Source organism: Bos javanicus, chromosome 25 (genome assembly GCF_032452875.1).
Source record: "Bos javanicus breed banteng chromosome 25, ARS-OSU_banteng_1.0, whole genome shotgun sequence".
In the NCBI taxonomy this organism is placed as follows: domain Eukaryota; kingdom Metazoa; phylum Chordata; class Mammalia; order Artiodactyla; family Bovidae; genus Bos; species Bos javanicus.
In genome coordinates, this window is record NC_083892.1 from 41,880,496 (window position 1) to 41,895,734 (window position 15,239).

The following is a 15,239-nucleotide window of genomic DNA, read 5'->3' on the forward strand; positions in this document are numbered from 1 at the left end:
GACCCTGCGGGGCCCTGTCCTTTTGCAGTGGAAGCCCACTTCAAGCACAAGCCCTAGCACGAGAAGGTCCCGGAGGCCCGAGGACTCTGGACTGCCCAGACGTGGCTGCAGGAGGCCGCGGCTAACGGGGCCTGAGCTTCAGCCACGAGCACCCGTGTCTCTGGAACCCCTTTGTGGGCTGGCCCACCCCCCATGGGACACCCACAGCCCCCCCACTGACCTCTGCCCGCCAGACCCCCGTTCCTCTAAGGACCAGCCCCAAGCTGCCACTGCCCACCTGAGCGGGAACCCCCCCACCGCCAGGCAGCTGGGCTGTGGGGACAGAGCCGGCCTGCATGCCCCTTCCCAACACGTATTTATTGAAACCCACCGTGTCTGTCCTGGGGGCCTGGGGGCCAGAGCGGCAGCCGTGGACCCCACCCATCCTCAGTGAGCTGACCCACATGGATGCGTGGGTCTGGGGGGTTGGGCCCCCAAGGCAGGAGCCCCAGGGCCTCGGGCCTCAGGCCTGGCTGCCCCTGGGCGCCTGCCACGCCGGCTCAGGACTCCGCGCTGACCGTGACCCCCCGGTCTCTGCCTGCCCTGTCTCTGACCCCTCGGAGGATGGAGCCTGGGCCGAGCTCACATCTGCAGCCCAGCATGATGCCGGACAGTGGTAACCGCCCCAAGCCTCCCTGTGTGCCCGGGCTGGGGGGGCAGGGCCGTGGTGGAGCAGGACGTGTGTGGGGGTCACCGGCAGGTCATCTGGGTGCTGTCCTCTGTGGCCACATGCTCCCAGGGCACCTGGACCAGCTGCTGGGACCGAGAGGAGGGCACCGGGCCTTGGCCTGGCCTGTGGGCCCACAGTGGGCCCTCCTGTGAGCCGGCCTGCCCTTGCACCTGCGCGAGCACCCACAGTGCAGACTCGTCACAAACCTGGACCCTGGGTAGGGGCTGCAGGGTCCAGCAGGCAGCACAAAGCCCCCTTCACCGGGGCCACTGCCAGGGCTCGCCAAGTCAGGGGTCACCAAGATGGCTGGGCAAGGCGAGGACCGCTGTGAGGTCACCCAGGGCCAGAGCTCTGTCTCCCCAGACCTCCGGCGGCTCCTCCAGTCCTGGTCCCGGGGAGCCCAGGTCCTCAACTTCAGAGCAGGCAGGAGGGCTCGCCCAGGGTCCCCAGATCTTCCTGACCATGCAGGGCTGCCCAGGACTCAGCCTCGGGCCCTGGGTTGTGGCAGCCTGCTCTGTCGGTGTGGGCTCTGCACACCTGTGTCTGTGTGTGTGCACGCCCATGTGCTCTGCCAGAAAGCTCTAGAAAAGAACAGCTGCATGACCAGCCAGCAGGGAGACTCTCTCAGAAAAAGCAGAACCCACGAGGCGGTGCGGAGTCAGAGGCACCCAGCCCGCGTGCAGGCATCACAGCATCTCCTGCTCGGATGAGACCAGGGCTCAGGGCACCCAGCCCCACCGGCCGCTCACCTGTCCGCAGATTTAAGTACAACACTGTTTATACCTAAAACCATGACACTCTCCCAACGCTGGCCACTTGGTGCCACCCACCAAGGACACACTCCAGACAGAGCTGGAAAAACACTGGTCCCAGCGCCCGCGGGCCTCACGGGGCATCCAGGCCGCTTCTCCCCACCCACACCCGGCCCCAGGAGCTCCCTCAGAAAGGACCACTGCTGCTGAGCCCAGTATAAAGGATTTATTTAAACTCAACAATGAACACAAACCTTCCTTTAAATTCCATTTTTACAGTAAATAAAATTGTGTACTGCGTTCCTTCCCATGCATGATCAGCGGGTATTAATCTACAACTCTTATTATAATTGTGAAAAAATAAAGTGTTTCCCCTTTTGTAACCGTCCCGGGCATCTGGTGCAGCGTCGGTGAGGCACAGGCCTGCTCGTCCCGGGCCGCTCACCTGCATAAACCCGAGCCGTCAGGTCACGGCCTCCATCACCGGCGATGGTAACGCCGCCCCATGAAGGTGGGGGTCCCGCAGCCTCCTGACGAGAGCCGTTCTGGTGGCCGGGCGCCCGGCTGCCCAGCTGTCCCCGGGACACGGTGGCCGGGCCCCCCGCCCCACCGAGCCCTCCCCAAGCAAACCAGACACGAGGGCCGGGAGGAGGCGCCGCAGGGCCTGCGCTTTATTGGGGTCATCAAGGTACACGGCCTGGCCTGGGCCCCCGCGCGCCCCGGCCCCGCTGAATCTGCGGCTCCGCGGGCGTCAGTCGAGCTCGATGGGGCTGCTGTCGTCCTGGCTGTCCTCGCCCTCCTGCTCCGAGGAGCCCATGAGGCTGCTCAGGAGGTTCCCTGGAAGGGGCGCGCGCCGTCAGCCCTGGCCCTGCCCCGAGGCCCCGCCCCTCGCCCTCCTCCCGCCCGCCCGGGGGCCTGCGGGCCCCGCCCGGCCACCAGCACAGGCCCGGAGGCACCAGGGACCCAGCGGCGGCTCGCTCAGGTCGCCTCTCCAGTGCCGCAGGGGTAAAGGGGACGACGGCCCTAAAGCCACAGGCAGCGACCAACCGCTGTCAGCTGTGGGCCTTGCTGGGCCAGACGCTTCTTTTCACCTAGTTTTTACCCAAAGAACCACTCCTCCGTTGATACAGGCACAAAGTTTATCAAGTGCCCGAACCCAACCCACAAAGGGAACAAGAAAGGGCGTGTGGTGCCCCTGGGGTGCGCCCGCCCCACGGCGCACTCTCGGACCCAGGACAGGTTCTGCGGGAAAGCTGGGCTGCCGACGAGGCCGAGGCGAGGGAGGGCTGGACGCGGCCCCCGCGACAAGGGGCCATGGTGAGAGCCCAGAGAAGGGGAGCAGCCCTCACCCCGTCACTGACACGCCACACAGACTCCACCTACAGGTCAAGTCCAACCTGTATCTAAGGGGAAACAGCCTCTCAAATGATCTGGGAGACCGGAGAGCTTTCCCCGTGGCAGCCCCGTTTGACGACGCTCACCCCAGCCTCCCTGCAGAGCCCCATGGGGCAGGCTCGCCTGCGGTGGCCTATCGGGCAGGGGGCGTGCCGAGGGACTCGCTCTCCCGGGCCTGCGGCCCTGAGGCCCACAGCAGCTCCAGAGCAAAGGACAGGGGCTGTGGGCTCATGGAGAAGTAAGTGACGGCCTGTCTGTGAAGTTCCCCCAAGGAAGCTAAGACAGGCTGCCTGGCCTGCATGTCCCCCGGGGACAGTGGCGGGGCCAGCACATCTGGACTCTGTAAGACACGCTGTATCTACTTAAAAGTAAACCTAGAGCGTTAGCGATGTCAAAACCCAGGTCTGAGTGCAGGACTCTGCTGGCCCCTGCCCTGCTGGAGGGCAGGTCAACCAGGACTCGGGAGTCGAGACAGAGGCAGCAGGACGGCGGGGCAGGACAGGGAGAGGCCTGGCCCCGAGAGGCAGCGTCCGGGCCTGCACCCGCCAGCGCCAAAGACACACACTCCCTACACGCTCCAGGCTCCAGCAGAGGGAGTCCCAGAACCTCACAGCTTCACTGGTCAAACCGCTGAACTACGAGCACCCGTCCGTCAAATGCCAGAGCCAGAAAGACACTACAATGAAAGGAAACTACGAACCAACGTCCTTTATGAGCAGCGATGCAAAACCCCCACAAAACACTAGCAAACCAAGTTCAGCAGCGTGGTGAGACTCAGGCACCACGGCCAAGTGGGGTCTGCTCCTGGGACGCAAGGGTGGCTCAACATGTGACAGTCAGTCAGCGTGACACAGCACGACAGACAGAGGAAACCGACCAATGACCATCAGCTGACACAGAGAAAGCGCTTCACAAAGTCAACACTCCTGAAAACACTAAGAAAGGAAACCATCTCACACCGCGACGTGGTAACAGCCATGTATGAACCCACAGCAAACATCACAGCAGTGACACTCAGAGCTCCTGCCCCGAAACCCAAGGACTGCTCCCACCACTGCTCCCAACTCGGCATGGTGCGCCCTGAACGGCTTGCACTGCGTGTGCTCACACTGAAGCCCCACCCGACCTGCAGCAGGCGGAACCCACGCATGGTGGGCCAGCTCTAAATTACACACCAGCTTTCGACTGCTCAGGGAATCAGCGCCCCCTCTCCACACTGTTCAAGGGTCAACTGAACGTGAAGTTCTAGCCAGAGCAATTAGGCAAGAAAATAAAAGGAATTACAAATTGAAAAGAAGTAAAATTATCTGTCTGCAAGTGGTATGATTTTACATGTAAAAATTTCCAAAGAGTATAAAATAAACAAAAACAATTCTATTTACAACAGCATCAAAAAGAATAAAACAGTTAACTAGCTGAACCAAGGAGGTGAAAGATTTCACAATGAAAAGTGTGAAACGTTTCTGAAAGACACATAAGTGAAGACATGTCCCATGTTCCTAGATAAAAAGACTCAATACTGTTAAAATGTCAATACTGCCTACAACTGGCAACAGACTGAATGAAATCTCAAATCCCCAAAATATTTTTTTGTGGAAATAAAAAACCCATCCTAAATTTCACATGGACTCAAACAGCCAAAACAATCTACTTTCAAGGGACTCAAATACCCAGAACAATCTTGAACAAAACTAAAGTCTCACACTTTTTCATTTAAAAACTTGCTATAAAGCTACAGTCATCAAGACTGGGCTTCCCAGGTGGTGCTAGTGGTAAAGAACCCGCTTGCCAGTGCAGGAGACCCAGGTTTGATCCCTGGGTCAGGAAGATCCCCTGGAGAAGGAAATGGCAACCCACCCCAGTGTGCCTGCCTGGAGAATCCCATGGACAGAGGAGCCTGGTGGGCAAGAAACAGTCTACTGGTTTGCAGAGAGGCAGAAAATTTAGTAAGTAAACAAATCAGTGTGGTTCGAACATAAAGACACGCCTCAACCAGTGGAAGAGAGAACCCAGAAAGGAACCCTCAAGTACGTGCTCAAAGATTTTTGACAAGCGGTATACGCCCACTCGATGGGGAAAGGACAGTCCTTCCAGCATGTAGTGTTGGGAAAACTGAACATCCACACACCCAACAACAAAGCCGAATGGTTACATACACAGACCACCACGTAAAAGACCCCTCAAACTGGATCAAGGACCCACACGGAGGCCTCAGCTAACAGAATCCTTACACCACAGGGCAAAAGCTTAGTGACACTGAACTTGGGAGACGACACCAAAGGCACACGCAACAAGGAGAAACAGACGGCGGGATGGAGGCTTAACATCTGCATCAAACGACGCTCCAGGGCTTCACGTCGACGCGGCGGAAACCAGCACGATACTGTAAAGCAGTTATCCTCCAATTAAGAATTTAAAAAAGACGCTCCAGGGGGTAAAATGGTGACGAGGCAGGGGAGGCAAGAACAGGCGGACAGAGGGTTTTCAGGCAGCACGACAGTAACGGTGCGTCCACGTCTCCGCACGCTTGTCCGAACTCACAACAGACACCAGTGACCCTGACGTGCCCTGCTCTGGCGCGGAGGCCCCGTCAGAGCAGGCGCGTCCTGACAGGCGTGCCCGCTGGAGGGGGAGGCTGCGCCGGGGTGGCGGGGGTGCTTGTGTGGAACCCTCCTACCTCCCTCTTAATCTTGCTTGGACATAAAACTGTTTTAAAAAAAAGGTCTTAAAAAAACGCCAACCCACAGAATGGGAGAAGACAGCTGCAAATCACGCATCTCGTGAGGAATCAGTACTCAAAGCCAGGGAACGACATGAACAGACCTTCACCAACGGCCGACAAGCTCGCGGAAGAACCACAAGGTGCTCAGTCACTGAGGAGACGCAGCCGCCCGGCAGCGCAGGCCCGGTGCCCACGCACAGGGCGCCGCTGCCAGCGAACAGCAGCAGGCGCGGGGACGCGGACGCGCAGGTCCCGGCCCCTCAGCCCCGCCGGCGGCCGTGCGGGACGGAGCACCGCCGTGGGAGGAGGGTGTGCGCTCAGCGTCACACCGGCCCAGCAACTCTGCTTCTGGGGTCCCAGGAGCACCGAAAGCAAGACCTCACAGAGATGACTTGCACGCCCACATTCACAGCGGGCCAAGGGGAAGAACCCACGCTCCCACCGACTGGACAGATAAACGAGACGCGGTCCATGCGCGTGACGGGCCACACGTCACCCCAGGGAGGAAGCGAGTCACGGCACCTGCCGCAGCCGGCACCGGACACACCGCGACTGCGCGAGGGCGGCCCCGGGCGGCGTCGGCTCACAGCGCCCGGCAGGACGGGGGGGCTCGGGCTGGGGCCAGAGTCTCGGCGTGGGACGGTGGCCAGGACCAGCCGCCCACCGCAGCCTCACGGCCCCCACGGCACGGCTGCGGCGGGCGACGGCACGCAACGTGCGCTTTCCCACAAAACACACCCGGCTTTGACTCTGCGGCCGACAGGAGCCCAGGGGAGAGTATCCATCGGGGCAACAGGCCCTACAGCTCTGCTCGGGAGGTGGAGAGCTGGGGCCACCGGGCGGGGGCGGGGGGAGATGGGCCAGCAGCCCTCCTGCCAGCGTCGGACATGCTCCAGGCCCTGGACGTGCCCTGTGCTCTGAGCTGCACCCACGGGCCCCCCACCCGTGAGCCCCCTCACCTAGCAAGCCTCCGTAGGATGACGTCTGCTTGGGCGGCACGCCGAAGAAGAGCTGTCCTATCCTGTCGAGGTACTGCGGGGGGCGGGCACTGAGCCGGGGCTGTGCCCGGAAGCTTCTCCCCCCCCCCTCCCCCCAGCTTCTCCCCCCTCCTCCCCTCGCCCCCCAGCTTCTCCCCCTTCTCCCCCCGCCCCCCAGCTTCTCCCCCTCCTCCCCCCAGCTTCTCCCCCTTCTCCCCCCGCCCCCTTCTCCCCACCCCCAGCTCCCCCTCCCCGGCCCGCACCTCGTTGTACATGGGGTCCCGGCGCAGGGACGGCTGGTACTGCTCACACAGAACGGTGAACACGGTGAGCTTCCCCCTGGAACAGGAGAAGCCACCACACTGATGCTACGCGGGACCACGGGCATCGACCACGGGCATCGAAAAAGAAACCACACGCCTCCACACACACTCCCACACGTCTCTACACGTGCCTCTGCACACCTCCAGTGCCTTCACACAACTACACGCCTCCACGCACACACCTCTGCGCACACTCACCCATCTACGGCCAGCAGCAGAAACCAGATGAAGTTGAGCAGGGGCTGCACGAAAGGAGGCCCGCCCTCGATGGACGGGTGCTTCTGCGTGTACGTCGTGAACACCACCGAGGCGCTGCTCTTGTTTTTTAAACAGAGAAACCTGGAAATAAGAACATCAGTCAGTGGGTGCACCCAGCCGCAGGAGGAGCAGACGGGGGCACACGCCCCCGCCCCGCCCACCTAAGGTGCCTGCCAGGCCCAGCGCAGGGAGCTGGGGTTGACAGCGTGGGGACTGACTCCAGAGGGCACCCAGCCAAGGTCAGCAGAGGAGGGAGGGCAGCAGCTCCCTGAGCCCGAGCGCCTGCCTACCCGGCCGGTGAGCACACGGGCTGGATGCCGCCCAGCGCCGGTCTCCTCCCTGTGGAGGACGTGTCTACGGCCAGATTTCAGCGCAGCGTGGGCCCACGACACAGCCAGGTGGGCAGGGAAGGGCGGAGGCCGGAGGGGACATCGGCACCGCGCACAAAGCTGGGGCCAGGGTGCTCCGCACGGTGAACAAGCTCTGTTCTCAGAGTCGCAGGCTCAGCATCAAGTGGTGCTGGTGGGGCTCCAAGGCTCCCTGTCCCCCAGCTCCCAGCTCACGAGATACAGCCCGGCCGAGGCCTGGCCACCACATCTCAGTCCTCTCTGGGAAGGTTAACCTCATTCACAACAGTAGTGTGTCTGCTAGGGGGAGAGGCTGGGCTCCAGTCACCTCACGTGAGCTCCCCGCAGTGCTCACACCCCCAGCAAGTCTGCTATACCACAATGTTCTTAAAATAAATTGTCCAGAAAACACAAAAGAGAAGACTCAACTGGGGCAAAAGAGCAAAGATACAGAGCTGGGTGGGAAGCTGGCTGGTGACACCCCATCACTGTGTCTGGACACACGAAACGTCTGGAAGACAAGCCGCCTTTCAACAAAACCCGTGTCATACGGACACTTCACGTCCCAGGGTGGAGCTGAAAATTCAGTAAATATGTGTGCCACCAAAAGAGTAACTCCCTCCCAACCAGACGTGATGGATAAATGAGAAAACAAAATCGATGGCAACAAAAAAGCAACTTAAAGCATAAAAAGTGCTTCTACTGTCAAGAGAAACATCACAAGTTGACCTGAGAGAGGGCAGGTCTGGAGTCCCCAGAGGTCAGCGGCAAAGTCACGCTTGGGGACGTGAGCCGTGTGTGGGATGCCAAGTGACTTCAGACCTGTCCTTGCGTGAGGTTCGGCCAGAGGCCGGCCCGGGACCCGGGGAGACCACACACGAGGGGGGGACGGTGGGTACCTACTGGAGGACGGCCTGGGCCACGAACATGTCCACCTCGCTGCGGAAGCCGCGGGCCGTGGAGTACTCCACCAGCATGTTGGCGCAGCCCTCGCCGTCACTCGAGTGCAGGAAGTGGTACCGCGACTCGCAGTAGTTCTGTTCTGCGGACAGAGCGCGGGGGAGCGGCCATGAGCGCGCTGTGCGCACAGGGCCCCGTCCCGCCAGCACACTCCACCTGGGCGGTGGACCCAGTGGAGGCCAGACTGTCCCCTGCACCGTGGGGACAGCTGGGAACGAGTCAGGGAGGCAGAACCCGAGGCCCCCGGGAGCGCAGCACGCGGGATGGAGCCCAGGGGCCCTCTGCCCACGCCTGCCATCCTGACGAGGACGCAGGACCGGACGCGGGCTCTTTGGGGACCAGCCGTCCTCTGCTGCTCAGCTCTTCTGAGCCTCTGACGCTACACTGGCTACTACCCTCTGGGTGGGTAACCCCAGTCCCAACCTGCCCAGTTTCAGTAGAGGACTGGAGCTGTGAAGGGGCCCCCTGATACACAGGCCCCCCACTCCCCCAACCCATCTTCCAGCCAATGGCTCCCACCCAGAGCCACTCAGCTCCTACCCGACTCTGGGATGTCTGACGCTCCTGTCTACCGTCACAGCTGGGGGTGCTGATGGCACCCAACCCCAACCCCAGACCACCCAGCAGCTAGCGCTGGCGGGACGCCCAGGGTCAGTGGCACAGAGGCCGAGACCCAGCTACAGGGCAGGGACCCTAGGTCCTACTCACGCGCCACACTGGGCCCCCTCCTCCAGAGGAGGCTCCACGGCTTCCAGGTAAGCCTTCTCCACCTTCCAGCAATTCCCCAGCCCAGTGCAGCCCCAGGTCACAGCCAGCTCCTGGCCACCTCCAACACAGAGCTAGTTCCAGGGTCTCCTCAGTCTCCTCTCCTCCCAACCCCAAGAGGTTTCACAGCCTCCAGGTGAGAGGAGAAACCTGGCAAGTCTCCAGGGCCCTCCAGCCCCGGGCAGGCAGCTGCACAAGACCTCAGGGGGCCAGGGCTCCTACTGCCCTCGCACAGGACGTTGGCCCCGCCACACCGCCCCCCGGAGGCTGCCCATCGCAGGGGGGCCTGCAAACACCCCTGAGCACAGCCTCCCATGTGCGCAGGGTCCTGCCAACCTCACCCACCGTCTGTGCCTGAGACCCTTCAAATGCCCAGATCTTCAACTTCAAACCTTTAATACACGCGTACCAGAGCTACACAGCTCCTAACCTCAGCAAGGCCTCTGCACGGGCGCCGGCCGCACAAACCGGGCTCCGCAGACCCGGGCAGGCCGGGCACGCAGGCGGACGAGGCAGTGCAGAGGGGCCTGCGGGCCCAGCCAACCCGCGGGCACAGCCCGGCCCGCGTGTCCAGAGCAAAGTGGCCTCTAGCCGAAGTCTTCTGAACCGCCACAGGCGGGGGCGGACAAGGCCGCCCGTCGGTGCGGTGCGACAGCCCCTGCCCGCGGCCGCCACGCGTCCACCCGGCCCCGAGGACTGCCGCTGTGTTCACGGGTCAGCGACGCCCCGCCCGCGGTTGCCCGTTTAGAAGAGAGCGGTGGGTGCGGACGAGCCGGCGGGGGCGGCGGATGCAGAGCCCAAGGCCCGCGGCCTCACGGCCGCCACCCAAGCACGCCTACCTTTCCACAGGGTGAGGGCCAGCAGCTGGTGGAGCCGGGGGTGGCCCAGCTTCCCTGACCCGCCGCTGGACCACTTGAGGGCTCGGGACACGAACGCCACTCGCTCCGGGGAGTTGGGGTCCATCAGGCTGAACAGCTTGGCCAGACTTTCTGCAAACGACAGCACACAGGCCTGAGCCGCAGGCACGCGCGCCGCTTCGGCTCTGTACCGGGCGTCTCAAAGAAGTGAAAACCCGCCACTTCCGGGTGCAAAAGCGAAGCAGCGCAGGCACGGTGGTGGGGCCCTGGGGCTGCCCGCCCTCACCAGGCGCCTCCCCAGCGGGGCCCGCGAGCCGCGCCGGCAGGCGGGAAACGGGCGCCGGATACGCTGCGCCCTCCGCGGGGCCCGTGCAGGCGTGAGTTTATGAGCACTTGAACGCGCGCGTGCAGATGTGCGTGCGTGCCTGCGCGCGCGCGCGTGCGCGGTAGGGCTCGCGCCGCCTCACCCAGCAGCTCGTCGGCCACCTCGACCTCCGCCTTCTCCAGCGACTCCAGGACGAGCATGGACAGGTCAGCGGCGCTGTTTTGCTGTGAAACGTTAGGGAGGCTGGTCAGTGGGAAGGGAGGCTCCTGCCAGTTTTCAGAAGGCGGGAAGGCTGGCCGGTGGCTCTGGCTGCCAGTTAAAAACCAGTGACCGACCGCACCTAAGAAACAGTTCCGAGCACCGAGGCGGGACACGGGCACGCTAGGGCCGCCCTCCAGACCTCCCCCTGGACGCGCCGCGCTGACGGCTCACCTGGCCGTGGCTGAAGAACAGCAGGGCCCCGGAGCACATGAGTTCGCGGGCCTCGGCGTGCTTGCTCTGGGCCATGTACCTGCGGGAGAGAGGGCGGGGCCGTCAGGTCCCACCACACAGGCCCGCTAAGCTCGGCCACCCCGCACCCCCGTCTGGTGACAGCGTGCGGGCACCCTCTCCGACCACAGCAGCGCCTCCCTGGAGCAGGGCAGGGGGCTCAGCAGAGGGACCAGAGAGGGGCTGGGGGCCACTTCCGGCTTCACGCACACGTCTGACCGTGGCAAAAGGCAGGGAGAACCTGCCCAGGGCCACGCGTCGGGGCCGATGGGCTGCTAGGCCGTCCCCTCCACCCTGAGTGCTTTCCACCAGGAACGCATCTCACTGGGGACAGGAGTTGGGAAAAGCTGGCTTCCCAACTGCAGACGGACAGGAACCTGATGGGCAACGAGGTGCACACAGAACAGAAAGGACGCTTCCTCCACAACCAGCGAGACAGAGATCCGGGGCGGCAGGGTGGCCCACCCGGGGCCTGAGCCGAGCACAGGACACCAGGTCCACTGGCCACGTGTTCCTCTCAGGGACAAACAGGCAGGAAACCCGCCCAGCCGGTCAGACCTGTGTCCCAGCCCACACAAGCCGAGTCAGAGATGTGAGAGGTGTGCGGCCAGCAGGCACGCAGGAGAGGAGACACGGGAGCCCGGCTGCCCTCCGGCTCAGGCCGGGACCAACCACGGAAAAGGGCTTTTATGCACCTGGCTCGGGAGCAGCAGCCTCAGCCTCAGCGCACAGGGTGGGACCAGGAAGAGAAACCCACAGCCGGAGAAGCACCCAGGGCACCTGCGGGTGTGGGCCGGGCATGGACACGACACAGGGCTTCTGGAAAAACAGGCCCTTGCACAGCCATGGCACAGACGGTCACACAGTGGGCTCTGCTTCAGGGACACGACAGGCTCCGGATCCTCCCCCTGAAGCGCATCTAGAGATAAGCACCTAAAAAGCCAGGGAGGGACGGGAGGCCCGAGAGGCAGACAGGCAGCTCCGGTTTCCAGTGACCACAGCCACACAGTCCTGGGCTGCCCTGCCCGCGGGAGAACAGCCAGCCCCTTGGGTCTGGAGCCGCCTGCTGCTGGAAACCCCACAGCAGTGACAGGTGCCCCAAAGCCTGACGTGCTTTCTGGACGCCGCAGAGGGACGTGCCTGACCCCCTCCTGTCCCGGCAGAGAGAAGGCTGAAGAGACAAAGGAGCGCCCGTGGCACCTGGGACAGAGCTCGGCCTTCCTTGGAACCAGCAGCTCCTGCCCTCCTTGTGCAGCACACACCCTGTAAATCCAACCCAATTCCTCTCCCTCTCCTCAAGCTGCTGGGGACACAGTGTAAGTGAATTAAAATAGCACAGATTGGTGCATTTATCCAACAGGTGAATGGATAAGACGTGGCCCACCCATACAACGGAATACCGCCCAAAAATAATTAATTAGTGACACGTGTAGGGGTGAATCTTCAAATGATCATGCTAAGGAAATTTGAAAAGTCAGATAAAAAGAGTACATACTATATAATGCTACTTACATAAAATTCCAGAGAATGCAAACCCATGTTTTATAACAGAAATCAGTGGATGCCTGGGGGCAAGGGGTGAAAAATTCATTATAAAGGCAGAAGAGAAAGCTTTGGGGCATGAGGGGTATTTTCAGTACTTTGGTGATAATTTCTTGGGTGAATACATATATCAAAACCCATCAAATTGTACATGTATGTAAATGCTTAAAAGCACTTATAAAAAGACATTAGAAGAGTGAAGCTGACTTCTTTGGAAGCTGCCAGCCACGCAGAGCTCTAAGCCAGGACTGCAACTGCAGGTCTGAGCATGGATGGCACCCTGCAAGCCGACTCAGCTGGGCCCTCTGGATGCCCACTAACGCCACCCTGCTTGGGTCCACAGCTGACCATTCATTTCTCAGGAGTCCTGAACACGTGTAGGAGCCCTCAAAGACCAAAGAGGAAGCCAAGACTTGGAGAAGACGTTCAGCAAGTTGTCCTGGGTTACAGGTCACTGAGCAGAGGGGAAATGTGAATCCGAGTCAAGGCAGGGCTGGTGGTCACCACAAAGCAAACTCTAGGCACAGGGAGGCCTCTTCAAAGCTAATCAACAATCACGTTCCTGGTATAGCAGTGACTGGAGAACTGGCTCAAAACAAGGAACGCTGTATTTATTTTTGGGACGATCCAGTTTTGCTGATTAATCACTGGGGCAAATATTTATATACAAATCCCTGAGAACAGCAAGCACCTGGCAAATCTCAAGCGCTACAAAGCTCCCATCCTACAGATCTGATTGGCTGAGCTCCGGGCAGAAGGCTCCGCGTTACAGACTTTAAACCTGCTTACACCTTTGGCTCATCCCCTGAAGGACAATTAACTCCCTCCTACCTGGTCCTCTGGGCCACCGAGCCCAAACACGACCTGAGGCAGGCACACTCGCACTGCGTCCCAACCAACCTACAACCAAAACAAAAAGTACTACCAGAGTTTCCAAGACACTGATTCAACTTGCTGTTAAAAGAAAAAATTTATATCTAGGCCTAAATGGTGTAAGGCAGACCTGACTGCCCATAAACATCACAGCAAAATATTTGCCATCCTGCGACAGTTTAGGAAAAAAAAAAAAAACAAACATTCCGCAGAACAGATTAAATCCTCTAAAATTATCTTTAAATGCTAACAAATGGCCCAAATGTTTTCTGGCAAGAAACCTGAAGGCTGATTGCATTTGTGTAATATACAGGAATGCCTGACACACGCAGGAACAACTAAGAAATCACAGCGGTAGCTGTAGTGACAGCAGAAACGGTGAGACACGCTGCAGTCCAGAATAAAACCGAGCTAAGCAGCGCACGGACAGCTCCTGAGGCCACACTAAAACCGACATCGTATTTAATCCAATACATCCGAGCGGCGCTTCACCGTGCGATCAGCAGTTCCTGAAGTTACCTGACATTTTCTCTGCGCTGAGTTTTTGAAGGCCGAGTTTTTACACTCACAGCCCATCCTGAGGGACTCAGTCCAGAAGCTCAACTGCCGCACGTGGCCAGCGAGCCGCAGTGGCACAACCGGCTTTATGGAAACAGCCGGTTTAGTAACAAGGTGAGCAAGGGCGACACAGCCAGAGGAGAAATATGTTTACAGCCTCGCGGCCGGACCCGGGGGGAGCAGAATCGTGGGACTCGGGGCGAGGGTTTCAAGCTCAACGGCGCTCAGGGCGGGGGAGGGGGAGAGCGGCCGGGCCAGGGTCCGGAACCCGGGCCGTCTGCATCTCGGTCGCGGTTTCGGGTTGGGTGTGGGGTCTCGGCCGGGGCTTTGGGTGGGAGCACGGGTCGGGGGGGTCCAGTCTCGGGCGGGGCTCTGTGCCGGGCTCTGGAATCCGCGGGCCCGGGCCCGGACTGGGGCCCCGGAGGTGGGTGAGGGGCCGCGGCGTCGCTCCCAGGCTGCGGCCCGCCCCCGGCCGCCTCGCCGCCGCCCGCTCCCACCGCCCAGGCGACGGGCAGCGGCGCGGACCAATGGCTGTGCGGGGCGGCGCGGCGCGGCCAATGGGGGGCGGCCGGGGGCGGGGCGCCGGGCTCCGCGGCCGGGCGGAAAGCCCTGGAAGGCGGCGGCCGCGGCGCAGCGACTACCTGAAGAAGAGGGTCCGGTACATCTGGTGCGCCTCGTAGTAGTCGCCCTTCTCGACGCTGGCCCGCAGCTTGCCCTCCACGCGCTGGACGCCGCCGCGGTTGCGGGCACCGTTCCGGGCGCTCTCCTGCTCGGCCATCGCCGCCGCCGCCATCGGGCCGGCGCTCCGCGCAGGGCTGACGCTGTCGCAGGCGCGGTCGGCAGCGCCTCTCGGCTTCCGTCCCGGCGGCCTCCGGATGCCCTCTACGGTGGCCCGCGAGGAGCCGCGCGCTGCCGGGGAGGCGGGGCGCGGGCGGGCACGTGATCGCGGGGCGGGACGCGGGGACGGCGGGGGCCGCGGGCGACGCCGCGGGGCGGGGCGGCGCCACAATGGCGGCGGCCGAAGCGCCGCATGCGCCGTCCGTCCGCGAGTGCGCCGGGAGGGCGCGCCCCGCAGTGACTGCGGCCGCCGAGACACTGAAGCTTTCCGGGGAAGACCGTGCTCCCAGCCCTTCACCGGGGTGCCGGCGGCTCGGAGTCCGGGGACAGCGCTCGACCCCGCCGCTGACCGCTCGCAGGTGGTCCGTGGGAAACGCGGAGACACGTCTGCGCCTAGGGCGCGCGGCGAGGACGCGCACGGCCGCCGCCAGGGGGACGCGCACGGCGTAGGCGCGCACGCGCGGCTGGCTACCCGAAGACCCCGGCCCGAAAGGGTCGGAGGAGGGGGTCGCTCAACGCGCTGTGTCTCCCTCATCGCCCCGGGCAGAGA

At 62.0% G+C, this 15,239-nt stretch overlaps 2 protein-coding genes across 5 annotated transcripts in view; one reads left to right on the forward strand and one right to left on the reverse strand.

Annotated features, from left to right (window-relative positions):
- Nucleotides 1–1,771, forward strand: part of ADAP1 (ArfGAP with dual PH domains 1) — a 35,209-nt gene extending 33,438 nt beyond the window's left edge. For all 4 annotated transcript variants that reach the window (XM_061402415.1, XM_061402416.1, XM_061402417.1 and 1 more), the window contains exon 11: nt 29–1,771. In XM_061402415.1, the coding sequence (XP_061258399.1) occupies nt 29–57 (29 nt within the window). In that variant the 3' untranslated portion in view covers nt 58–1,771. The remainder of the gene's footprint in view (nt 1–28) is intronic.
- Nucleotides 1,673–15,224, reverse strand: GET4 (guided entry of tail-anchored proteins factor 4). Its single transcript, XM_061402410.1, has 9 exons — nt 14,494–15,224; nt 10,823–10,901; nt 10,533–10,614; nt 10,048–10,197; nt 8,387–8,525; nt 7,077–7,217; nt 6,819–6,894; nt 6,538–6,610; nt 1,673–2,298 (listed from the first exon to the last, which is right to left on the reverse strand). The coding sequence occupies exons 1-9, from the start codon at nt 15,222–15,224 to the stop codon at nt 2,213–2,215; spliced, it is 1,557 nt and encodes a 518-aa protein (XP_061258394.1). The 3' UTR covers nt 1,673–2,212.
- Nucleotides 15,225–15,239: the final 15 nt, after the last annotated feature.

Excerpts from the sequence above, each read along its gene's own strand:
- GET4 (XM_061402410.1), bottom strand. The coding sequence starts at position 15,224 with ATGAGGGAGACACAGCGCGTTGAGCGACCCCCTCCTCCGACCCTTTCG. Across the intron at positions 10,902-14,493 it reads TACCGGACCCTCTTCTTCAG|GTACATGGCCCAGAGCAAGC; the intron begins GTAGTCGCTGCG and ends TCTCTCCCGCAG. Across the intron at positions 10,615-10,822 it reads TGTTCTTCAGCCACGGCCAG|CAAAACAGCGCCGCTGACCT; the intron begins GTGAGCCGTCAG and ends AACGTTTCACAG.